Source organism: Sceloporus undulatus, chromosome 6 (genome assembly GCF_019175285.1).
Source record: "Sceloporus undulatus isolate JIND9_A2432 ecotype Alabama chromosome 6, SceUnd_v1.1, whole genome shotgun sequence".
NCBI lineage: Eukaryota > Metazoa > Chordata > Lepidosauria > Squamata > Phrynosomatidae > Sceloporus > Sceloporus undulatus.
In genome coordinates this window covers 11,726,574-11,754,089 of record NC_056527.1, presented here as the reverse complement: position 1 = coordinate 11,754,089, position 27,516 = coordinate 11,726,574, and the positions used below count along the sequence as shown (strand labels likewise).

Here is a 27,516-nt window from a genome sequence, read left to right as displayed (position 1 = left end):
AAGGCCTTTGACAAAGTTTCCCATGACATTCTTGAAAACAAGTTTGCAAAATGCGGGCTAGACAAGGTAACTGTTACATGGATTTGTAATTGGTTGACTGGCAGAACCCAAAAGGTGCTCAACAATGGCTCCTTTTCATCCTGGAGAGAAGTGAACTGTGGGGTCCCACAGGGCTCTGTCCTGGACCCAGTGCTATTCAACATCTTTATAAATGACTTGGATGACAGAATTGGGGGCATACTTATCAAATTTGCAGATGACACCAAATTAGGAGGAATAGCTAATACTCCAGATGACAGGATCAAAATTCAAAATGACCTGAATAGACTAGAAAACTGGGCCAAAGCTAACAAAATGAATTTCAACACAGGGCAGAAAAATGAAATGCACAGATATAGAATGGGGGACACCTGGCTGAATGAGACTATATGTGAAAGGGATCTAGAAATCCAAGTAGACCACAAGTTGAACATGAGTCAACAGTGTGATGCGGCAGCTTAAAAGGCCAATGTAATTTTAGGCTGCATCAATAAAAGTATAGTGTCTAGATCAAGGGAAGAAACAGTGCCACTGTATTCTGCTTTGGTCAGGCCCCACCTGGACTACTGTGTCCAGTTCTGGGAACCACAATTCAAAAAGGACATTGAGAAACTGGAGCGTGTCCAAAGGAGGGCAACTAAAATGGTGAAGGGTCTGGAAACCATGCCCTATGAGGAACTCCTTAGGGAGCTGGGTATGTTTAGCCTGGAGAAAAGAAGGTTAAGAGGTGATATGATAGCCCTGTTTAAATACTTGAAGGGATGTCATATTGAGGAGGGAACAAGCTTGTTTTCTGCTGCTCCAGAGAACAGGGCCCGGAACAATGGATGCAAGCTACGGGAAAGGAGATTCCACCTCAACATTAGGAGGAACTTCCTGACAGTAAGGGCTACTCGACAGTGGAATACACTCCCTCGGAATGTAGTGGAGTCTCCTTCCCTGGAGGTCTTTAAACCGAGGCTGGATGGCCATCTGTTGGGGATGCTTTGCTGGAGAGTTCCTGCATGGCACGGGGTTGGACTGGATGGCCCTTGTGGTCTCTTCCAACTCTATGATTCTAACTCCTACTTCCACTCCCAGTCAAACTGCATGCTGAATCTATCTCCTTCCTGGCAAAAGTACATGGTAAGAATAGTAAATTGCCAATCTATGGTCTGGGTCTGGTCTTTCAAGCATTAAGGCAGTGTGTGTGTATTTGCAGCTTAGTGACACAGTGACACAGACAAAGATTCAGCATACTACCAATCTTGAGAGAATCTTTCAGATATTATATTCATTCTTCAGAGTAACACTGCCTGATAACATCACACCAATAAGGTTCATAAGTTTCAGATTTGAGTCAGCCTCACATACAAGTTGAGGGCAGGTTTTGAGGTCAAAATCATGGATTTTGATATAGCCCGTGGATAAATCAAGGGCAAAATTTAAGGGCATGTAATAAAGGATGTAAAGCATAAAGCTGAGGAAAACAATGCCAAATAACATATAAAATGCAGGCAAGCATAATGTTTGGATTCACCTAAAATGTTGGATGGATGAGGGAACTACGGTAAATGGTAGCTGTGCAATGTATCGGGGAGACAAACAGGCATAGGCAGGGCTAAGAAAATGCATACGTATCAAAAAGGATGTAAAGGCAAAGCAAAGCAAATGGCAACTATGTTAGCATTAATTACAGCCTTTAACTTTATTATAATATTTTTGCCTAATTTTAACTCAGAAAACTGGCAACATGCACAAATTGTGTGTTTTCCAGGCTATGTGGCCATGTTCTGGAAGAGATTATTACTGATGTTTCGCCAGCAACTGTGGCTGGCATCTTCAGAGAATGCTGACCTGGAAGAGAGTGGGTATATATATACTGTGTGACCCTGGGCAAGGAGGAGTGATTCCCATGTTAATCTGTGTATTGTTCTGTTGTTGATGGCAGGGCCTCAGGGCGGGAGGATATGCAAAAGAGGATCAGTGTCCTCTTTTGTCTGCTGGGAAAGGCCTTGACCCTAGGTGGTTTCTCATTTGCATTTGCTGAGTGCTGATTTTGCAGGACTGGTAGTCAAAGATTGGCCCTCTCTAGATGGGCCTTTTAGCATGTACCGAGTACATGCTAGGGTTGCCTTGGAGCATCCTTTACAGATGCTCCCTAACCCTAGCACATACTCGGTACGTCAAAATGGTGGCGCCCTGTACAGATGGACACCACCATTTTGATGTGATGGCTGTGCAACGTCCAAATGGCGCGGCGCGCCCTTGATGTGCTTGCGCCACTGCAGGACGCTTGCGGCACCCTTTCAGCAGCCCTTCCTGGGGAGCCCCTCATTCCCACAGCCACCATATGGCTGCGGGAACGAAGCCGGGGGAAAAGGGGCCAAGTGCCCCTTTCTCTCCCGGCAGCGGCTCCATGGGGTGTCCTGGGGCATGGAGCCCCAAGGACACCCCTTTCCAGGCCGGGGGAAGCGGCATTTTGCCACTTCCCTGAGGCCTGGAAAAGCGGCGGATCGCGGCCTCTGGGACTGCCGCTGTGGCTGCTCAGGCCCCAATCCGGCAGGGAAAGGGGCGGGTGGAGGCCGCCAAAAAGGGGCGATCTGTATCCCACCTTTGTTTACTTTAAGGGTTTCTTCTTTCCTGTTGAAGTTGTTCAAGTGTTTGTGGATTTCAATGGCTTGCCTGTGCATTCTGACCTGATCGTTGTTGGCATGGTCCAGAATTTCAGTGTTTTCAAACAGCATTTTTGTGCCCAGGATGGTTTATAATGTGTTCTGCTACTGTACAAACATCTTATTCAAATCCTTCAAACTCTAATCCTTATCACTGGAATAACATTACTGGAATCCCCTTATCTGAGTAAAGTGATACAAGGCAAGAGCTTAGTCCTAGGAGAACCCCAAAGAAGCACCAATCCCCCTACTCTTTTGGTGCTCCATTGAGGGGAAATGCAAAAGAGTCACTGCCATTTTCCCACCCACATATTCAAAAAGTCTCCTTAATCCAATTTGCAAACCTGCTGCTGAAATACTGTCCAGAAAATGAGGTAGCATCTCAGAATGTGAGTTGGTCATTTTTTGTTCCTACAATCCTTTGTCATATACATAATATTCAGTGCCTCCATTAACAATGGCACATATTCTGTTCTTTTTAAGTTTTGCTGATTTGCAGGATATTATAAAGATCTAAAACTTGAGTGTTCTGAAGAAAGAAGTGTGACCCCATATGTTATTACAAAGTCCTTAATCCAAAAGAAGATTAACTCATTTAAAAAGGGGGATTTTAATTTAAAACCAAAATTCTGTCATTCTTCACCATATCCATTACATAAAATAAAATGAAGAGTTTGTAAAACTACTCAACTGCCCACATGATTCACACATTTGCTAATGTATTTAATAACAATTGCCATTAGTAATCTCTCTCAGAAGGAAATGATATGATACATGATTATCAAACCATCTTTAAGGGAAAAAACAAACCTTTGCTTATAGGACTATGGAAATATATTGCCATATTTTAGAAGGAACATTTGAAAAAAAATTTTGGCTAATTTTTCTTTAAATTTCTTGACAGGCAGATAAAGGCTGTGTACGTATTTTGTACGTACTGTATTTTAAACATCCATTACTACTTTCCCATATTGTTTTTGGTTAAACTGTATGATTCTAAGTGCACAGGAAAGACGCAGGAAATGTGGTCATATTTTTCTGGCAAATGAAAACAACAGCACTCTCATGGGCTTTGATACTCAGGGTGAAGAAATTGTAACATAGGTAATATAAGGCTGGGGGGAAAAATTGCAAAATTTACATATTACAAGTATGTGAATGACAAGAGAAGTGTGTGTATTCAATGTCATTCAGAGAAGTAAATCAATCAAGGATGGTGAATTAGCTAAGAAAAAGAGGTGGCTAGTGTGTTTTAGAAGCCAAAAGATAAGAAAGGGGGAGGATCAGTCAATGTCAGATCAACTTCTGATATTAAATGCTTAAAATCACCATAAAACAAGAATTGATCTTTACATTTACACAAGAAATTTGTCATTTGACTTTCAAACATGGAACATTTAGTATGCCCTTTTTATTAAATAAGCAATCCTTCTATTTGTTTTAGAAGGACTATAATGGACAAAGGTGTGTCCTTTAAAAACCCATACCAATTATTTTTTTTAATTCCCCATTGGTAAGACTAGTTCAACAATTTTACAATTAAGCAAAATTAATTCTGCTCTCAAAAATTCATTGACCTTAAGCTTTTAACAAACAATTTTCTAACTCACAGATCACTGTCAATATTTACAAATCCTTAAAATTATATTTCACTGGCACAGCTTTTATTTGCCATATTAATATTTCTTCCCAAATGTATGCTTATCCATATCAAAGAAGAAGAAACAGCTGCTACTCACAGGAAATCTCTGGGGTCCTACAGCAGGTCTTGGCTGGGCTGGTACTGGCAGCAAGGGCACTAGAAACAAGGAACACACCTTTTAAATCACTTTATTTTAGCCAAGTGTGCAGATCATTTTTATATGCAGTACAATCATAGGCAACTGCCTTTTTCTTCAAGTCCCTACAGCAAGGCAAAATGTATTAACACCATGCAATAGGGTAATTATGATACTGTTGGCATCACCTACAAAATGTCTCCATTTTGTAGAAGTAATCTATAAGCAAATCAACTACCCATCCAAGGTACCTTTTCTAAAGGAAAGCTACTGTATAATATAAGTTATGAGGCAGGTACCACCCAATGACTGGACACAAGAAATTTTTTAACAACATTGCATCAAAGACATACCACAACTTTACAAATATTCAGATGCAACACCAAGGATAACTTATTATGCAATTCAGCAACAATCCTGAACAGACTCACTATGGAGTAGCCCAACTGCCTTCAGTTGTACTTACTTCTCAGAAAGTAAAGATTGCACTGTAAATAAATTGCCTTACATTTTCTTACTTTGCAAGGGTTTTTTTTTTTTTTACATTTTCAAATATCAAGCATTCAAATAAACTGGATTTTTACAAACTGGATTGAAAGGAAAAAAAGGAAGCCCACAGAAGCTGGTAACAACATATCTATGGGACAGAAACTGTTCAGAATTAGCCTTTTTTAAAGTCAGTATTCAATGGATACCCTGTTTCTCTTGATGCACATCTTAATTACACAACGGCTTTGACCTAACAGAAAATTCTGAACCAAAACAACACTGGCAGTAGCACTCAGTTTAGTTTGTATTTAATGTAAATGTAATTTAATCTAAATTCAATAACACTTGCTTCCGTTTCACAAACAAACATACAGCTGTCTGCAGAAATGAAGGCAGTAACGATAGTACATCGAGAACAGTAACTTCTTAATATAGCTGGACAAAAGCAATTATGTGTCTATATTATTATTATTATTATTATTATTATTGTTAAACTTTATTTATGATGCACTGTAGATGTACACATAGAGAAATATAGGATCAAACCACTGATCCATGTAGCTCAGCATGGTCTACTGTAAGAACAGCTCTCCAAGGCTTCAGATGGGTTTCTGCCCATTGTTACTTATCAGTGCCACTGAGAGAAAGACCTCCTTTGTCCAAACCATGTGCTCTAGCTAAACTATGGCCTTTTCCCACTACATCTGCAGCATTGCCTGCATAAGAATAAGGGTCATATCCAGGCTGTCTAAAAAAATCTCACCTTGTACAGGTGTTACTACAGTCCCTTTGAAGTGTGGGTTTATGTGTATGTTTTTTGGCTGCTGAGATGTCACTGGAGGAGGAGTCATCAGTATTCTTGGTGTTTCCAGTTGGGGTGGCATATGAATCCCTTGAGGGGGAGGGGGTGGTGTGTGATGCTGAGGGGGAATGGGTAGCAGACCCTGTAACTGCTGTTGCTGCTGTTGCTGGAAAAGATTCCTAATGGGTTGCTGATGACGAAATATCCTCTCTGAATGAGCCTGAAATAGAAAAGGAGATAATCATTTTCTTCAAATTGCATTATCTTACAAACTGAATGAACATTCCCATCCAACTGACACTCCATGAGAAAATGAAATTAAACAAATTGATGGATTAATCTTAAATTAAGCTGAAATAGATGCCATTTAAAGTTTAAGAGCCATTGTAACAAAATAAAACATCCATGTCCAGAGGCAGTATGCTTCCAAAAACCAGGTTTAGACTTCTCTACTGTAGGAATGAGAAAAGCGACTATTGGGGCAAATCTGAGGCTCCCCAATGACCACACTCTATTGCCCAGATTTTATACCGGCCTTTTCCCAATCTAAAAAGTCAAAATGACTCTTCTAAATTACTAACAGTTAAGAGGTGCTGGTTTTTGTCCCACCGCTGGAATGCATGCCTCTTCTAAAACTTATCAGGTTACAAAACATCTCCTAATTTTGTTCTACCTGAAGGTCTCCACTCTTAAAAGATTCCTTCCCCAAATTCTGGGAGATTCTTCCCTAACTCCTATCACAACCCAGATTTCACATTCAGCAATGTCCTTTTTCTCTCTCAACCAGTCATTCAACAATGTCTCCTGGTGTTCTGAGTAGCATCTTCCAAAGGCTGAAGGTGCTGCCTTGCAAAGTAGGAAAGTTGGAAATTTGGTTCTTTGAGTCCAGTTCCATACACTGAGGCCAGGATCAAGCTCCAGGTGCAGAATTTTGGTTGGACAAACAAGAGAAGATGCACTGTCTTCAACCTGGCCACCACTAGAATCAAGTTGCTGCAACAGATGGCTGCATGGTTCCAACACTAGATAGTTGTTGTATCAACAAAGGAATTTAGATCCAGACACTAACCAGATCAGTTTATAATCTCATACTAGAACGAAGATGCCTAGAAAATTCATCTATGTTTTAATTTTTAATCTAACAAATGCTACTATTGCAAACAAATTCTTTCCAGAAAGAAAAGATGACAGCAGATTTTTGTGCTATATGTCAAGCTTCTTCAGAAAATACAAGAGCTGGGTCTTCAGTTATAGGCAGGAGACCTTTCCAGAGCATGGTCCAGTTCTCTCAAGTTTAAAATGTGCACAGAGTCTACCCAAAGTCCTCAGAATTGGAGCACAATATGCTAAGCGATGTTCCACGCACAAACATACACAATGACTTGAGTGTGTATGGGTGAGGCACATAAACTGTATTTCAACAACTGAGCTATTAAGCTAATAACCTTGAAAGGAAGCTGAAGGCAGGTAGTTTAATCTCCCACAACTTCATTTAAATACTAAAATTTACCAACTCTAAGAATCCATCAATATAATCATCATTGCATTTAAGATACCGTAATAGCTGTCTGAGTCGCCAGCAGTGCAGGCCTGTGATCCTTCATTCTTCCTCTTTCATTGTTGTCTCTTCTTTGTTCTCCCATTCCACGACACATCAAAGGCCCTCCTCGCCTTCCTCCTCTTCTTGAGCCATAACGTCCCTGCTTCATCTGTCTTTCCCGCTCCTCAAATTCATGTAATGCAGCTTTGGCTTCAGCAGAAAGTTCTGTAGATGAAGAAACAGGAACATTTAAGTATCTATCCAAAGGATTCGAATGCTAAGGAACTGATACTGCAGCTGTAACAGAATTACATCCAGCTTCCTCCTTAATAAGCTACCTATAGCAATATGATCCAATAATGTTTAATTTTGTCATTCCATGTTGTAATTTCAGTCTGTGAGAAAAATAGCAAGAATAAAGTCTATTAAAACACTGCTCAGCTACTGAATTGTTAAAAACTGATTTTCTCTCCATCAGTTTATTACTAAATTTGACTTCAGAACACAGGTATGTATGGCAAATTGTTGTTGTTTTGTGCTTTCAAGTTATCTCTGATTTATGGTGACCCTAAGGTAAACTTATCACTGGATTTTCTTTGCAAGATTTGTTCAGAGAGAGTTTGCCTTTGCCTTTCTGAGGATGAGTTTGTGTGACTTAGCCAAGGTCACCAAGTGGGTTTCCATGGCTGAGTGGGCATTCAAACTTTGGTCTCCAGTTGTTACACCTTCAAAATCTATATATGGAATTATTTTTGATTTCCATTTCTTTTATAAGAACTTTAGTTCAGAAAATAATGGAAACAAACTGTACATAAAATACATGGATGGAAACTACATATAGTTGAATTGATCTGAGTACATTTCCTCAGTGAGTACTAATGTTGTTATCTTCATTTCTTTTACATGTCGACCTCATCAGTAAAAATAAAGATAGTCATCAAACCATAATTTTATTAGTAACATTCTGAGAAGGGAGGTTTCTAGAATGAAGGACTGTATGCCTTCGATAAAGAAAATATATGTGCATAGATTTAAATATCAGCTAAAACTAACGTTAAGACCCACAATGGTATGGTTCAACTTTAGTGTCATATCCTGCAACAAGGTCAAAATATCCAGCATCTTTACAAAGAAGCACAGTCTTTGGTTCTACGGCTGACACCAGAAAAAAAAGATTAAACTCTTAACAAGTAAAGGATGTGAAAACACAAATCGAGCCTTGGGCATGATAAATTTATACAGCTAGGGTATATTAGCATTATTTTTACCAGGATAAACAACCTCATTTTACCAGCACAAAAACTCAACAAAAATTCAACTCAGTTCAAGCATACATTCTTTATACAGATAGTAGTGGCTTCATTCATAGCAGACTGCATAACCAGAACTACAGTATGAATATTAGTTTAATTTTCAGGTTGTTATCCAAGCAGCAAATTCAGAAATATACGAATAAAACGCCTGTATAATACTAGGACTCAATTTCTGAACTTGCTGTTTCTCTCTACCCCGGCATACAGAAACTGTATCTAAATATAAGAAATTCCATTAGGCAATCACTATTATTATTATTTTTTACCTAAAAGCTTTTTTCCTTCATATTTTGAAAGAAGGAGGCTTGTCATCATGTCTAAAAAACTAACTGCTTCATGAAAGCTTTTTCTTTATGCAGCAGAACTGGGAAAATCTGGTATGTACTACTGTGCTGTCCAAAATTATTTTTATTAGTGAGCTGACAACCTTGTTAGGCTGTTCTATTACTGTTGTCTTTTGCATTTTCCAGCCTTGCCAAAAGGAGCACAGCTGGGGAAAGCGACTGAAGAGATAGACTGCAGGGACATATGACACAGAGGAGCAGCGATCCTTAGGTGGACACCTTTTGCTGTTAAAAATGGAAATCTGCTTTCTCTGTGACTGAGGCAACCCACCTGTGTATGTGTTTCCAAGTCATCTGTTGGCTTATGGTAAACCACATGATTTTCATAGGATTTTCTTAAGAAAGGAATACTGGAGGTGGTTTTGCCAGTTATGTCCCCTGAAGTATAGCCTACACAGCATCTGGTATTCATTGGCAGTGTCCCACCCAAATACTAACCACAGCTGACCCTGCTTAACTTCCAAGATCAGACAAGATCTTATGCCTTTGGGGCATTTAGGCCCTGAGAATGCTGCTAGTGCTCATGAAACCATTTCAAGGTCACCACAAAGACACCAGGGTAGCCTACTGTGTCATGTGCAGGGACAAAAAAATTGGCCTCTGGCATAGTTGACCATGGGAGCTATCATGGCATAGTGATTTGAGTGTTGGACTACATCTCTGCAGATCTGTTCAGCCATGAAACCCACTGGGAGACCCTGGGCATATCACATGCTCACAACCTCAGGGAAAGGAAAGTCAAACATCCTCCAAACAGATCTTTCCAAGTCAACTTCATGACAGGGCACCAAAGAATCGCCATATGTCGGAAATGGCTTGAAGGCACATAACAACAACAACAACTACAACAACAGATAACCACAAAGGAAGCTTTGTGAGAAAAAAATATACACACTCTTTTTTTACAAGCAAGTTTGGGAGGGCTAGAAGAGGAAGAGCATGTGACCTCCCTTCTATCCACAATTCCTTATTACTACGTCTTGTAATATTCTCAATTACATTTTGACTGAAATGAACAAGTTTTCCCAAGGGTATCTATTTCTTTAAATAACTATTATGTTATGTAAAATATGTACGTCATACATTTTATATATCATTTCTGTGATACTTCAAAGTGCTCACAAAACAGGAAGATATAAAACCAATAGAGCATCTGTAAGCTTATCAGGACAATACTGTCCTAAATACAGGTTGAGTTTCCCTTATCCCTAAGTCCAAAACATTCCAAAACTAAAACATTTTTTCATGGAAGGCTGAGACATTGACACCTTTTGCTTTCTGATGGTTCAATGTACACAAACTTCGTTTCACGCACAAAATTATTTTTAAAATATTGTATAAAATTACCTTCAGGCTATGTGTATATGAATGTTGTGTTTAGACTTGTGTGTGTGTGTGTGTGTGTGTGTGTGTGTGTGTATGTGTATGTATATATGTGTGTGTGTGTGTATGTGTATATGTATGTACATACATACATACATACATACATATATATATATGCGCGCAAACACAGGTATTCCAAGATCTAAAACCCCTCTGGTCCCAAGCAGTTTGGATAAGGGAGAGACTCAACCTGCATCTTCAGATAATATTTTCCAGCAAACTTCTAAGAAACCTCTAGATATGTTTTCTGATAAACTGTTCTGCGAATCTAGGGCTTTCACTGAAAAATCCCCAGTTTATGCAGAAGCCAAGCTTATTTCCTGGCATATGGTATGAAAAGTATAAAGCTGAATATCTGATGAAGATCTTTGTTGGAGGTGAGCATATGCAGAAAACCCTGGCATGCTAGGGCCAAATCATGGAGATGGAGGTCCAAAGCCTGCAGCCTTGAGAGCCTCCAAATGCAGCCTTCCACAGCTCCCCACTGATGCTCATTCTCCTCCCATGGGCAGCATCCCACCTTCTCTCACATAGCTCCTCCCTCCTCCTTTCCAGTGGCACCTTTCCCTCTTTTTAAAAAAACGCTGCCCACCCCAAAGAGCTGCATAGCCCCCTCAACATTGGCAACGACACAGTGTGATCTTCTCTCAGATAAGAACAGTTTTAATTCTATCTCTCTCCCCCTTTCAGATCCAGACATTTTCTTTTCAGAAAGGAGGAAAATTTGGTGCCTGGTATAAAGTCCATATGACAAGCACACAGTGGTCCTGCTAAGAAAAATGTTTGTCACCACAAAAGTGAGGAGGGGGGGAAGAATGGCTGAAAGTCAAAGAGGATCCAGATGCCAACTTGCCCTCCTTTTCCCCAGTGCTCTTGTTCCCCCCAAACTCCACTTAAAGTCAGTCAACCCTGCAGAGAAGTACTTCATGAGATGGAAGGAGCTACCACTGAAAGAAAGGGGGACAGAAGAAAGTTGATCTTCCTTCCTCCAGTATATACACTTCCTTGGAACCTGGTTGCCACACAGTGTATTTATACCCACTATGCATCTGCCCCCAAACTCTTCCACGTCAGTAGATTCCTCTTCTCATTTATAAAATCAGCATTTAGGAGATGCTCCTGCTCCATTCACAAAGAAAAATGGTTAACATATTTTCACCCAATCTTGACTTCAGAATTCTTTCACACAGAGCTAATGCAGTGAATCAGCAATTATTTTTCTAATGTCTCCAAGTGTCAAGATTAATTTTGCCACCCTTGGTAATAAAATGGTTTCAAACGACATCTTTAATCAGCAAGTAAGAATGCTTCCCTCCAATAGAGACAAGCTGTCAGAAAAGGTCACCAAAAAGTGACAGAATGGAAATTACGTTTGTAATTCCAACTGAAATATTAATTTCTCTTTTTAAGTGTTTTTTCAACTTACATCTAGATTTTAAAGTAAAGAAATGTAGCTATACAACCAAGTTCCATTTTTATACCCATAATTCCTATTAAGTGCAATCAGTCCTGAAGGAAAGTAATATTTATTATGCCAGTTCTACTACATGTTTTGCTCCTATTAGGTCAATTCCTAATAGACATCAATTATTGCAGATTTCTTAAGGGCTCCAGCTGACAATGGCTTATCACAGAGATACTTGGGCATTAGCTGCAAAATCAACTGTAAGACTTATGTAAAATACGCCATTTAAGTTTCTCTGCAATCTGCTAGTAACAAATGTTTATTGTAATAATACCTTTCTTCTGTAATGTTCTATAGTATGGGTATCTATGTAATTAAATGTCTTTGTATTGTAAGCTATGCAAAAACAACATGCAGCAATTTCCAACGCTCATTCTAGTAGAACATGTATTAGTTCAACTAAGGCCAGGAAGGAAGGAAGGAAGGAAGGAAGGAAGGAAAAAACAAAACAAAACCTTACACATGAAAGTCTAGCATCCAAAGAGCCAGTGATTTTGGGGGGGGGGGGGGCTCTTCTGCCTCTGAAAAGTCATCAGAAAAGAACAATAAACATGTCTCCCAGAAAAGATCAATTCCAAGCAAAAAGGCCACTCACAAAGAGGTGCTCCTGCACTTAGAACATGTTAACCTAACATGTGATTGGGTCAAGAGCCAGACTAATCCTTAATTGTAAAATGCTGGTGGTGGGCAGGCTGTAGAAGAAGAACTCAGCTTGTGAACAGTTAAATTCAACTTGTGAACAGCATATGGATAACTTCTGGGGAAGAGAAAACCAATGCCGCCCCCAACACTGCTTTGCTTCTGGTGTGTGAAGTGGGAACAAAAATTCCACACCTTCCTTTGAAAACAAGGGATGCAATTCTACTTTAAAAACCAAGTATAGGCCACCTACATTCCTAGTTTTTAAGGCAAGCGGGACAGAGTTATTGTTGCTGCCACACCACATCGACACAGCAGTGCAGCAGCAAATCTGGGGGCCATGGAAAAAGATGATGGAGATGGAGGGCTCTTTCCAGACACTTGCCAATAAGTATTTCAGAGAAAGAAACCAGCAGAACCAACTTTTGAGTATTCCTTGTCTAAGAATACTCTATGAAACTCATGGGGTCGCCATAAGTGAACAGGCAACATGAAGGTGCACACACATGCACACACACATACAAATCCCCAAGTCACTCCGGATCCGGAAACACATACATTACTTTTAAATGAGATGTCAGGCAGCAAGGTGCCAATTGAAGGTATACCCTTATCTGTAATAGGAAAGATGAAATGCATCCCTGATGTTGCACCCTGGGATACACAGCTCACACCAGAAATTTCTGTTTGTGAACTATGTCATGTTTTCATATTGATCTTGAAGATGAGAACATTTCAAAAGAAGACTTGTTTGCATGCACTTGCTCAAGATGACACACTAGGACTATAAATAATTCATTAGTAATCCTACTGATGCCACCTTACTATGATGGCAACATTAATCTGAAATTTCTTTCAGGTACCATCTTTAATAAGCCTATTCTTCAGAAAAGGAGAGGTGAACGATCTACTCCCATGCTGAGCAAACAGTGTGTGTCAACCTAGAAACCAACAAGTTTTTCTCCAAATTTGGAATGACAACAAACAACTAGATACAATGAAGATGTATTCTTTTACTAGTGTAAAACTGCCACAAGACCCATGATTTTAACCCAGACATCTCTTTTCTCACATTTTTTTCCTTTTCTCCATCCTGAATAAATAAAGATCTCAGCTAGAATGTCAACCTTGTGTGTGTATGCACTTTCAGGTTCCTGTGAAGTTATGGCAACTCCAGGAATTTCTTAGACAAGGAATACTGAAGAGGTGGTTTTCCCAATTTCTTCTCTGAAACACACCCTCCAACATGTGGTATTTGTTAGCATTTTCCCATCCAAATATTAACTAGAGCTGACCCTGCTTAGCTTCCAAGATCAAATGGGATCTGGTATTTTTAGGGTATTTAAGCAAATGTCAGCATTACAAGGAATCAGTCACCAATTACTACTAATCAAATCACAGTATTTCCTTGGAAGACCTTTGTTGCTTTAAACATTGTTTTCCACTAGATTGGAGGGGGAAAGTTCTGCCTTGTATCCAGGGCAGTTTACCAGATAAAGCAACTAACCTATCAATCTAAAACAGCACATTATTAACAGTAAGTTACAACAGCAGTTAATGTTCATCTAAAGACAAATCTAAAGACAACATAGTAAGACTAACAACAGATCCAGCATAACTGAGCAATCAATATAAAATGCCCTCTGAACATCGAAATAGTCAAGAATTGTGGCAAAGATAGTTTTAGGATGCATATTCTTTAAAAACAACTTCCAAATTAATGCATCTACATTTGAATTTCATGATTACGTGCGCATATAGACAGCCCTTTAGGACATAATTATATTGTTTAGTGCCACACAGATGAAACGTGAACATAGAGCTCACATGCTCCTCATGCCTGGTATGACCACAAAACTGGAAACTTTTGCTTCTTTCTTTTTTTTTTAAATTTTTTTTAAACTGAACAGAGTTTCCCAATGAATATGAACAATGTGAATCCTGTCTGATTTAAGGTTAAATCAAATAAGCCAGGATTGATCACATTTCCCCCTATTATGATAAAAAGAAAGAGTTGTGCTTAATTTAAAGCCAGAAACACCACTGCCCTACCTGTAATCCATGCCCCACTTCATAACCACACTTGGGTTGTGTGTGTGCAAACATGACCAAAGAAGCTTATTCATATATAAATTAGTTATCAATATATCATTCAGCATTCTGACTGAAATGACCAACTGCAGAACACAAATGGAGAGAACACAGAGGACAAATGGAGTGTTTGGTTACCTGCTCTGAGAAGCCTGTCAAGGAGCACATCATTTTGCACAGTACAGTTGGCCCTTGGTATACGCAGGGATCGTTCCAGACCCCCTCCCCCGGGTTTACCAAAATCTGCGTATGCTCAAGTCCCATTTGTCCCCAATGGCCTCCAAGAGGCCTCCAGCACCATCACCTGGCCCTTCCACGGTGGTGGTGAGGAGGCCGAGTGGCAGTGTGGGAAGCCTTGAAGGCCACTGGCACTGCTGCACTCCGCGCCTCCTCGCCGCCACCGCAGGAAAAATCCAGTGGCAGGGGCCACTTCAAGGCCTCCAGCACGGCACTCGGCCTTTCCCATGGTGACGGTGGCAGGAAAGGTAAGTCAGCAGGGAGGAAAAGGAGGGAGGGAGGAAAGGAGGCCAGGGATTTTTGTACTCAATGGCGGTGCATGTGCACAAACACCGCCATTGGCGACAACTTCCGAGTTTGCCATCCGCGGATGTTCAAATCCACAGATGGCAAATCTGCATATAAGATGGGCTGACTGTACTGTTTTCCTCTGCGTTCTCAATTCTGAGCAATAGCTAAAATGCTTTAAATTGTGCAAACATTTAAATATATTGTAAAACACACATTCTAGTGCCTTGGTCATTACCAAAAATCTTACCCAACGTTTCTGGAATGTTTCTTCGTTCTCTTGTCACATCTGAAAGCCTAATGATTGTTCCTTCTTTCCGTTCAGTTTTAAAACGAAGTCGACCAGACTCTTCATCATCTTCTTCTTCCTCATCTGATTCTTCTTTGGTTTCTTCTTGAAGCTCCAGATTTTCAATAACTGCCTGTTAAGATAGGAGAACATGGGGAAATTATTGGCCTGACACATTTTCTGTAGATGAAAGTTTTTTAAAAGTCATGTTGCATCGTATTTACTAGGGAGATACTCATTTTAAAATTGATGTGGAAAAAACAACTGCCAAGGCCATCTGGGGGGTCCCAGCCACCACCACCCCATTTCCTTGAAGACCACAGGGTGTAGTGGACTAGAGCGCTGGAAGAGCAGATTTCAAATCCCTGCTGGGCCATGGAAACCCACTGGCTGACAAGTCACACTCTCTCAGCCCAAGAGGAAGGCAATAGCAACCTGCCTACCCCCAACAAATCGTGCCAAGAAAGCTCCATGACAGGTTTGCATTAGGGTCACCATAAATCACAATGGACCTGAAAGTTCTCAACCACAGGCCTTCCCAATAACCCCCCCAAAAAAAATTTTTTGGCAAAATGCCCTCATCTAACACTTCTACCATGTTCTGACCCCTCTCCCCACTGTTATAGGTACATGAAAGGCCTTTTTTTAAAGGGAAGTAAACCATAAGTTGACTTCCAGTTGATTCTCTGTTTTTAAAAAAAGGTTTTTGCCTGGGCTTAAAATGGCCAGGGAGGGCCAAAAATATGATTAAATTAGGCAGGATTTTTGGCTTGAGTTGTTCACTCATATAAACCATTCCTGATATAAGTTTTCTTCTCCAAATTAGTGAGTTTTAATGTTAATGCTGTCATTTGCCTTCTAGTGCTCAATAAAATAGTACACAATTGATTGCTGTCTACAATTCACAAGCTATTCAAAATTATGGACCTGCATTATACTCACTCCTCCAGCTACAGTTTCTCCAAATTTAGGTGCCAAGGACTGCAGCAATTCCAATTACATTATAACACAAAGGCATTTGCAAAAAAGATTAAATATATCCGGAGTCCAGGCGCAAATAGTTCACCTTCACACGTCTATTTATACTGTTGGCCAACTTGTCATCTTTCTCTTCATATACCTCTGAATTTAAACACCATGAGAAAATTCAGTACCCTATACCTATAAAACACATCCCTCAGACTAAATTCTATCTATAATATCTTTCTATACCCTATTTCTAGGCCAACATTCATCCACTGCTTTGAAAAAGAACACAGCAAGATAAGAAAAACCAAATAAAGGAAACATTTGGCGTGTAAACTGTACAGGAGATATGCCTATAGATGAGTAACATCTTTTGACAAGGAGGCTCTTTATCAGAAGACATTTAAGCCATCAATATAATGTGGCCACAGGCAATGCATTTTTCAGCTATTTAAGTTACAACATGATACATACTGATATGAAATTCATGCCAATATTCAAGATCCTATTTGAATTTTTGTTGTTGTTGCTGTTTTGTTTTTGCTCAAGAATAAGCAAAAACTAGAACTATATTCTTTTTTAAAAAAACTATTAGATTTCGGGAACTGGAAAATCTATTAAGGCTGACAACCTGGAACTGCTTACTCACATAAAAAGAGGGAGAGGAGAGACAAACAAACACAGGCTAAAAGGGTTAAGATGCTCATCTTTTATACAATGTACACGGAGCCTCACAATAGCCTCACAATTTTTATAAGAAAATAGACCACAGCCCGTCCTAAGAAGCTTATAATAAAAAATGCACAAAGAAGAAAACAAAGGATGGGAAAGCTAACACTGTGCAGGAGCAAATGAGCAGGAGCAAATGCAATTAAACATTTTTAAATTTGGTTACAGCTGGAAACAAAGTTAAGAGTCAAGCCAAACACAGAAAAGAGTGCATTTTGAGGAAAGCCTTAGAAGAAAGATGGCACCCCAAGGATGTTACTAACAAAACCAAAAGCTCTGAAATAGTCCTAAGGAACAGTTCTGAAAGTAAGCATAAATACAATACTTTCTATAAAACCCAACACTGTCCCTATGTTAATTTCATTGGATGAGCACTGGTTTTCTGCAGCTATCTAGATTCTTTTCTCTCCCCAAGAACCTTAAAACTAAAGGTTTTTGGGTCTCCACATCATTACTTGTCCTTCAGTATCTTACTTGACTTTATTTTCCCCACCCTTAAAAGAGAAAAATGAGATAGCTGTATCTTGGGTGAACTTGAATAAGCTGAAGCTGTTTGAAAATTCTGCTATATTCTTAGACTAAATGGAAAACTTTATGATATACTGAGGAGTGCTGCATACACATTAGATGGCCACATTAACTATGCAATGCTATATTTGACAGTCAACTCTAGTGTGTTTAATGCAACCAGCAGTTCTTATACAAATTATGAAACATTTCCCCATTGCTCAGTTAACATGATTGTCCGCAGGTATACTTAGCAATAAATAGTGAATGCAACTGTCAGGATAAGATGGAAGTTTTTATGTTCAATGTGTAATGGAACTTTAATTTAAGAGTTTTTTCCCTACCACCCGCAGTTTAGGTAAATAGACAAATACAAGTCTCATTGTAACAGGAAATAAAGAACCCTTGATCGAGCAATCTGGGTCTTGGATTCATTCTCTTACTCTGAACATAAACAGTTGGAAATATTATTCATTATTATTAATGAATTGCATTCTATTATGTAGGCTGCTCAGTTTGGAATAGCTAAACAAGATGCATGCCTCAGTATCTAACCTTTTAATTACATGGCCTACAAATTGCTACAAGTCTGTTTTCAGTCACTAAAACACAACAGTAATACACTGCATGTTTGGGTTCCTGAAATACACCAAAAATGTGTAACAAAGTACAACTCACAATTGGTCACTCAATACTGAGTGAGAGAAATGGGATCTTGAAGAAACCACTAATTTTGATGAGCCCTTTTTAAGGTCATAAAGTGAAAGCAAACTGCCTGTCAAACAATCTTAACTAGAGGCCCAGCTTCCTAGTTCAAAAGAAACTGAGAACTTTAAATCCTAAAGATGAAGAACCTTAAATCCAAAAGGATAATATAATCCTCTGCCACAAATGACGACAGTGAAAGCTAAGAGTGGCAGCTAGTCTCTTGTAGAAGAGGAAAGAAAAATAAATGCTCCAAACAGAAATGAACTTATTGCTCAGGTGATAATTGGTCTCTTCATGGACTTACTGAATTTCTTGTCTCCTTCGCTTGGCAAGACATCTGTTTATACAAACACTATATAACGCCAAGTGAGAGATTTCTTGTAGTATATTTGACTTTTTAAAAATTAAACATTTAGTCTTGTGCCATCTCACCATATCTTCCAATCTTGAGCAGGACAAATTTGGGCAGGCAAATAGAATCCAAAGGCAATTTCTAAGGAGGATTGGCTGAAGCTGTAAATTTACTTAAATGGATCTAGACTGAGATGAAACTAGAAATGTGTACCAGTTTCCGCAGCAGAGCAAGGGGGCTAGGGTAAAGAAGCAAGGATTTGAAATCAACAGATGTGTTGGAACATCAGTTGTAAAGCCAACATGTGCTGCTGCATTTAAAAAGAAGATGGCAGGTCACCATGCACCATGAGCTCTGGAACAGTTTTGAATTTATGGCCATGTTGAGAAAATAATAAGCAGAGAAGGTATAAACAATTCAAGCTCCCATGTCTTCAGCGTTGGGGGCAGATGTAATTTCTTCTCCCAAGCGTTTACCGCAAACACATATCACAGTTAAAAGCCAACTGCCCTTCATATAATATCTTATCTTATCCAAATAAGATAAGGGCATGTCTATCTGAGCTGGCCACTGACTAGAGGCGGCCTGGTAGACATACAAGTGGTCATGGCATATGAGAGGAGAAAAAATGTGGCAGGAGCAGAAGGTAAGCAGCAAGAAGATGAGTAGACTGTAAGCAGCTGATCTACGAGTACCGAAAACACCATATAAATGACTTGAGACCTGCTATGGTAAGGATAGCTGCTGTTCAGATAACTTACAGGAATTTTGACCAGATTGACCACTTAGGTCCTCTGGGAAGAATCTACTGCAGCTGAAGAAGACCAGGTTGGCTGTGGTTTCCCAGAGGACCTTTTCATCAGCCGCTCCAAACGTGTGGAATGACCTGCCGGAGGAGATCCGTCAGATGCCTTTAACAAGGCAATCAAGACGGATCTCTTCTGGCAGGCCTTCCTAGACGGACCTCCCATTAAAAGACAACCCCTGTCTGCCCACAGCTATTTTCATCATCTGCCTATCTTTTTTTTACTGTTTTAATAATTAATTTTAACTTGAACCTATTATTATTTTTTTGAATTTGTAATTAAGTGCCTTTATTTTTATGTCGGTCGAGGGTTGGGGACTGTGAAATTTTATGATTTATTGTATTATGTATTTTTATCTTTTTATTGTAACCCACCTTGATCCATAGGGAGAGGTGGGCTAAAAATAAATATTATTATTATTATTAAAAATACTGCACATGCCCCTGACAAAAGAATATGTTTCAGAAGACAAGGTTAACACAGGATCATAGACAGGTTTCTCTTTAAGTCTACTTCAAAGATATAAATATTGACATGAGGGCTGCCAAGGACAAATGCAAGCCAAAGGATAATGTCTGCAATACTTAAATCCCATGCAGTAAGCAGCACTTTGCCTTTAAGATTTCAGTCTTTTTAAAGTACCTCTTCTGACTCATTTGGAGGTGTCTGAGCTTCAGCAACCTCTTCCAGTTCCTCTTCAGCTACATACTCCTGCTGTTCAATGACTTGCTGTTCACTGTAGGACTGCATATATTCTTCATCCTGAAAGAATGGCATGAAAAAAGCATCTTGAATATTCTCAGGTTTGAGGGTAGCAGTATTCAGGTTTTCAACAGCATCTCACAATCCCTTCCATGTAATATGCACACATGCCCTACAGCTTCCTAGCCTTCCTGTGCCTACCTTAATCTCAACTGGTGTAAAACAAGCATTAAGCAGAATTGCCACTTAACTATGGCCTGTTACAGACTGCCAAAACAAAGCTGCTTCGGGTCTCTTTGGAGGTATGCTATTTAAATGATGCATGGGTCCAAAGAGTCCAGAGGTCACGCCAAAGCCACACCCCATTCCTAAGCACTGGTGTGCAGCTTTGGTGCAGCTTCCGGATTCTTAGGATGCATGCATCATTTAAACAGCATACCTCCAAAGAGATCCGAAGCAGCTTTATTTTGGCAGTCTGTAACAGGCCTATGTTTTCATTTAAAGCTGATTAGCAGATAGTGATTAGGAGGAAATGTGGAGAATATTAATTCTAACACCAACGTAACATTTAGTTCCAGTTAATGCTGGCCAAGGAAGAGAACTGGCTATTTTCACATGATTGGAGCTACTGGAGAGAGCATATGGACCTGCATTCAGTGTTAAGGTCTGGGAATATTTATGGCTACACTAGCATCAATCAGCACATCTCAAGATCAATCCATGATGCAGCTAGTAAGGTTCTTGCAAAAGCAACCAGTTTATAGAAGAAAATATACTCCTGACTTCAACATATAAATCAAACTTACTATTACTGCTGCAGTTATGAAAAGTACAGTTGGCCCTTCCCTTACGCGGGGATCCGTTCCGGACCCCGCCGCGTAAGGGAAATACCGCCTAAACTCAAGCCCCATTAAAAACAATGGGGCTGGTTCCCATGGCGCGTACCTGGCGTGCACCCCATTGTTTCTTCTGGGGCGTGGGAGAAGCTTTTCCGGGATGGCTTCCAGCATATGCTGGAAGCTGTGTATGACACGGGCGCACTGTATATACTAATCAAATTTGCATCGATTTCTGAATGTGGTAGGATTTTCCCCAAAACTGTATTAAAGATGACCTGGTTAATTATGAGAAGCCTGCCATCACTATAAATAGTTCTGTCATGAAAGGTTATTTTTCTCTTTAATACTATGACATATGCATATATGAGAAATTTCTGACACCCAACATTGTACACTGTGATGTTTATGATGGTTCTTGTGAAAATTCTGTTAACACAGTAACAGAATTTATTTATTCATTTATCTCAAGGATTTATATCTTGCCTTTCTCCCACATTGGGATTCAAAGCAAGAGCCACAACCTAGTTTTTCCTTGTGTAATATTCTGGACAAGTAGTCTGTGGTTATTTTCGCTTTGAGTCAGGACAACCTCTTCAGTAAGTCACTTCAACTGAAACAAATTATGCATATGACATTTTCTGAAGTAACCTCCTATCTCTTTATTCAGGTTCAGACAGTTCTCAGTTACAAAAAAGAGGGGCTGAAATGAGTGAGCAGGACATCAATCACTTTGGAATATTAGCACCTTAAAGATGTCTTTAGCAGGTCAATAATCTTTTCACCTTCGAAGGACTTTATCAGATCTTGTCTAAACCCTGGATAAAAGCTTTTGCATTAAGTACCTCTAACAATTGGCACTGTGTCTCCACCACACAAAGCTGTTTTCTTCCTTAAGGATACAATCCTCAAGGTCATGATTCTCAACAGCCTTCCAGAATGACAAAGGAGCATTACCTACAGCCAAACAAGCTGTCAACACAAACTTTGTCACAGCCTAGATAAAGAAACTGGCAGACATTGATAATAGGTCTAATTTCCCCCCCATCCCTTGGGACGTAAACAGATTTCAAATCAGTCTAAAAACCTAGGCACGTGATGCAATGTTATCTCAAAAAATACAATAGAGAAAAACTCACAGGAAATTCATCTAGAGGTTCATTGATTTCGAGATCTAACACTTCATCATTATAAATCTCTTCTTCTCCCTGATCTTCCCCATATTCTATTTGGTCTTCTGTCAGCTCAGTCTCTTGGCCTTCATACTGTCCTTCTTCTGTGTACTCCTCAGCATACTCTTCAGTCACTTCTGACTTGTCATAGCCCAGTTCGTCCTCCCCTTGTTCATACTCTGAATCTTGCTCAATTGAGGGATCGTTTACACTCTCAGAAAATTCGAAGGATGTAACCATTCCAGAGGTAGCATTAAGACTAATGGAGACATCCTGTGTGCTATGACAGAAACATGAAATAAATCATTTAAAAAAAACCAGATTAACACAGTCTGAACGCAATGTGCAGGAGCATATATTTTGTACAGCATGTACACAGATCACAGTCTCTACACTGACTAGCAACCATATAGCTTATGGATCAACTTGACTCCATGCCACAAACTCATAATACGCATACTTATTCCAAAGCTTATCATCAGCTGCAGGCTATTTGACCAGAGGGATCAGATCAACCAGATGGTCTAACAGGTTAGACTGGCAAGAAGTACAGAATAACCAAGCAAGATGCTTTCAGTTTTAATTCTCAGTGGTACCCCAGGATACGAATTGATCGCGTTACGAAATTTCCGGGATACGAAAAAGTTAGATTGGAAAAAACTGTTCTGGGATACGAAGGTTTTTTCGGGTTACGAAATTTTTTCGGCGCGAAATTCAAACGCGCGGCTTTCCAGCGCTAATGGAAAGCCTTTTCGGGTTGCGAAATGCATCGGGTTACGAACGGGGCGGCGGAACGAATTAATTTCGTAACCCGAGGTAGCACTGTATGCCCAGAATAAGAACTGTATCTGTTTTTCACTTCTGCAACACTATCTGCTCATCATTTTTACCTACATTAATGCTGTCAAGCATCCATTATTATGGCCTTTCATTTCATATAGTGAAATAATTCTTTTCAACTTATCTCAAACTCAAATTTACACCTAGTTATAGCCACACACACACACGTATTTTAAATGGGTTTTCAAAGTGACCTATCTTGAATTTGAGGATCCATTACATGTAAGACAACAAACTATTCAATAAAAGTCAATTAATTCAGCCAATTAAAGAAGAAACTCATAGCTAAAGCATCCTTCTTGTCTAATTTACCCTACTTTCCAAATGCAGTATGTAATAATTCTCTTCTTGGCTATCTCTTAAAGAACTAAGCCATGGAAAAAGTATGTAGATGAACAACTGAGTACAGAAAAGAGTATGGGACTAGATTTTGAATTAGCACATAGAAGACAAAGTACTGGGACTGCCTTCCAATTAAAGAATTATTAGTTGATTAACCTTACAAGTTTTAGTCAAACATCTGCTCGTGTCTGCATAGGAGAAAAGCAACAGTTCTTAACCATACTATATTATTAAAATTAGGCACACATGTGTCATAACAGGTGTTGTTTTAAATGAGACCTTCTATTACATGAGGAATAAATGAGGGCCTCTCTCTTGTAATTGTGCTTGCCAGCTTTATTTTTTTTATGTTTTATTAGCATTAAAATATATCCGCATAGACAAATCATACTTACAAACAATAATACAGTCATCAAATACCATTAACAAAAGAGGAGGGGGAGAGGGAAGGGACAGAGGAATAGAAGAACAAGAAGAGGAAAAAACAAAACAAATAATCAACACAGTACTGTAAATACAAACACAAAAATGACTTCCTGGAGTTCGTACTGACCTACCTAGTCAGGAATCTAAACACTGAAGTCTTCAGGTTGAAATTTTAAACATTAAGAGTCCCACTTAATATATTTACCAAAGGAGGTTATTAATATATGTACATTACAATTTCCAGTAATTTTAAATTCCAGTTCATCAGTTTCCTTATATACAAATTATTTCCTAAATTTAGTTTACATTACTCCTTTCCTCACTCATTCTTTTATAACTTATCTATGCTTGTCATATCTTAAGTGTTTTCTCTTTTTCTTTCAGAAATTCTATTAATGGAAGCCAATCCATTTTGATGTCATCCCAGTCTTGACCCTTCAATATACAGGTAAGTTTATCCATTTCAATAAATTCAATTAGTTTATTTAACCATTCATCAATATTAGGGTGACCTCTTTTTTTCACATTCTAGCAAACACAATTCTAGCTGTAGCTGACATATAAAGTAAAAGTTTGCCAAATTTTCCCTCTAAATATCCATCTGATACCATACTTAACAGAAAATATCTAGGATCAAAATTAATCTTACATTTCAAGATCTTTTTTATCAATCCATAGATTTCTTTCCAATATTCTTTAGCTACTTTACAATCCCACCATAAATGGATATATGATCCTATGGCTTCATCACATTTCCAGCATTTATTAGATGTTTTATAAATTTTGGGTAGCCTAGCTGGAGTAAAGTGCCACCTATACTGCATTTTAAGTATGTTTTCTTTGATGTCAGTACTCAGGGTATATTTACTTCTCTTGATCCACTTTTTCTCCCACTGTTCCAACAAAATACTTTGGCCTAGATCCTGTGCCCATTTGATCATACAATCCTTCACTGATTCCTGTTCCATTTCCCAATTTAGAAACAGATTATAAAATTTGGAGATTCTTTGAGATTTTTCTGACTGTAGAATAGTTTCAAATTCTAAATTCCCTTTCCCAATTCCTGGGTTCTTCATATCAGTATTATACCTACCCTGAAGTTGTCTATAAAAGAACCACATCTTGTAACCACCTTTATTTTCTAATTCTTGTTGGGTAACAAATCTAATATCAACAATATTTTCTTCTTTTATAGTCAAATCTTTATATAGTAACCAGCAACCACTGGGTAGCTTAATATTCCTAAACAAAGCTTCATTTGGGGAGGCCCAGAGGGGAATCTTTGGGCAGATGCGATTTTTGCATCGAAGCCATACTCTAAAGATTGAGCTTCTAATCTGGTGGTTGAAAAAAATCTTTGTTAATTTGATGTTTAGCATAAAAAAGGTAAGCATGCCATCCAAATCGAAGCCCATATCCTTCCATACTTAATACATCATAATCGTTTAGTCTAAACCAACTCCAAAGCCAGTCAAAGCAAGCTGCGTCATAATAGATCCTCAAATTTGGTAAACCCCAGCCACTTCTTGATTTTTTTATCATATAAATCCTTCATTTTTATCCTCAGTTTTCTTCCGTCCCACAGGAATCTTGAAAGGTCACAATGCCATGTTTTAAATACCTTAAGGTTTATCAAGATTGGGATATTTTGAAATAAATATATTAACTTAGGTAAGATGTTCATTTTTATAGCAGCTATTCTACCTGATAGAGATAAATTTAAATTGTTCCATCTCAATAAGTCTTTTTGAACCTCTATCCACACTTTCTCATAGTTCTTTTTATATAGTTCTAGTTTTTGTAGTCAGATTTATACCCAGGTATTTTACTTCTTTTTTAATCTTCATTTGAGTTAGGTCTTCTACTTTCCCTTTCTCTTCAGTCTGTAAGTTCATGGCTAATATGGCTGATTTATTTTTATTAACTTTAAGACCTGACATCTCCGCAAATTTTTCCAAAAGAGCAAATAGGGATGGAATACTATCTATCAGATTTGAGACTGTTAAAAGGACATCGTCAGCAAAGGCTCTAACTTTATGCTCATGTCCTTTAAGTTTAAGCTTTGAATCTGTTTATTTTGTCTCAAATTCATTCTTCCAAAACCATATTAAATAATAAAGGGGAGATAGGGCAACCTTGCCTTGTCCCCTTCTGAACTGAGATGGATTCTGTTAAGTCTTCATTAACCATGATTTTAGCTTTCTGATAACTATAAACAGCTTGAATCTATTTTTAAAAGTTCTCACCGACCTGTACTTTTCTCAATAGTTCAATCATAAAAGTCCAGCTTACACTATCGAAAGCCTTTTTGAAATCGATAAACATCATAATCAGTTTTTGTCGATGTTGCTGTTATGAATCTCAATGAGGTTTGGAAGGTGCCTGATATTGTCTTTAATGAATGTGTTTGGAAGAAATCCTCTTTGATCACTTCCTATCTGCTAAGATTGCTGTAAATAGTTTATAATCGTTATTGAGTAATGAGATGGGTCTAAAGTTATTCAAATCAGAATTATCCTTGCCTTCCTTAGGAATTAGCGTAATCTGGGCTTCCAACGAAGAGTCTGGAATCTCCCCTTCTAAGATATAGTTCGTGGTGTTACATAATGGAGATAATAGTTGGGGTTCAAAGGTCTTATAATACAGACTTGAAAAGCCGTCCAATCCTGGCATTTCCCCCCGTTTAGCCTTCTTTATAGCTTATTTAAGTTCTTGGATATCCAGCTTTGTTTTTTTTTTAAATTTGTCTCTTACATTGATTATCAGCAGCACTTTTTTTTAGTAGACTACTGTACAAGTAACTTTTAAGCAATCAATGACATTTTAAAAAACAAATCTGAAGTTTATTAAGTCAGGACTTTTCATTATAACAGTAACCCCTATGGAATGCTGAGACAAATTCAGGGTCAAGTTCCCAGATAGCCATGAATCTCAAAGGGGACCTTGCATCAATTACTCTTTGTCAGCCTAATCTACCTCACAGGATTGTTAAGAGGGCAATGTGAGGAGGAGAGCCATGTACTTCATCTTAAGATCATGGGAGGAAAGGCTGGATATAAATGTAACTACAGCTGGCCCTCCAAATTCCAAAAAGCTCGATTTCACCGTTTTATATAAATAGCACAATTTTATCATGCTACTGTATATAATGGGACTTGAGCATCTACGGATAGTATCTACCAGGGGTCCTGGAACCAAACTCCAGCAGATATTGAGGACCCACTGTAATACATTAAATTTTTCCTATAACAATTCCAGTTATTTCTCTTACACACACATACTCCTTCTGCAAAGTTAAAACATGTTTGCCATGCTACCATTAAAACTCACTGAAGGGGCAAATCTAGAAAATCAAGTGCATGGCTCAAGTAATAAGATACACACCTGAAATGTTGATCTTCTTCATTGTCACTCTGTAGGAGATCATCATTCAATTCTTCATCTGACATGTCTGATTGAGTCTAAAGTATTAAAAAATGGCCTTGAAGTAACCCAAAACATAATATTTAAAAGCATAGCAGCAAAATTTTAAAAGACGTGCATGAGCAAAATACTTTCATAATTTGGGAAATGCCCACCCAAATCCACTGCTTTGTTCTGAAGAGTCGATTAATTGGATTTTAACTGTTGGTTGTAAAAATAATGATAAAATATAAAAAACAATGAATCAAAATTTACCAGTCACAAGAACCACCTGGCTCATAATTTTCAGCAGTATGAATACACAATATAAAAGAAAAGAAGGCTGGAGCAGAAATGGGCACTGTCAGCAGGTGTGG

The 27,516-nt window shown here is 38.7% G+C and overlaps 1 protein-coding gene across 10 annotated transcripts in view; it reads right to left on the bottom strand.

Moving 5' to 3' along the window:
- Positions 1 to 27,516, bottom strand: part of RBM33 (RNA binding motif protein 33) — a 125,015-nt gene that overhangs the window by 74,786 nt on the left and 22,713 nt on the right. For all 10 annotated transcript variants that reach the window (XR_006104806.1, XR_006104807.1, XR_006104809.1 and 7 more), the window contains exons 4-10: positions 27,122 to 27,198; positions 22,097 to 22,409; positions 20,062 to 20,181; positions 15,313 to 15,484; positions 7,319 to 7,527; positions 5,724 to 5,982; positions 4,433 to 4,491 (exon numbers count right to left, since the gene is read on the bottom strand). Coding sequence is in view for 6 of the 10 variants with exons in the window: in XM_042477067.1 (XP_042333001.1) it covers positions 4,433 to 4,491; positions 5,724 to 5,982; positions 7,319 to 7,527; positions 15,313 to 15,484; positions 20,062 to 20,181; positions 22,097 to 22,409; positions 27,122 to 27,198 (1,209 nt within the window). In the remaining 4 variants the exon portion in view is untranslated. The remainder of the gene's footprint in view (positions 1 to 4,432; positions 4,492 to 5,723; positions 5,983 to 7,318; positions 7,528 to 15,312; positions 15,485 to 20,061; positions 20,182 to 22,096; positions 22,410 to 27,121; positions 27,199 to 27,516) is intronic.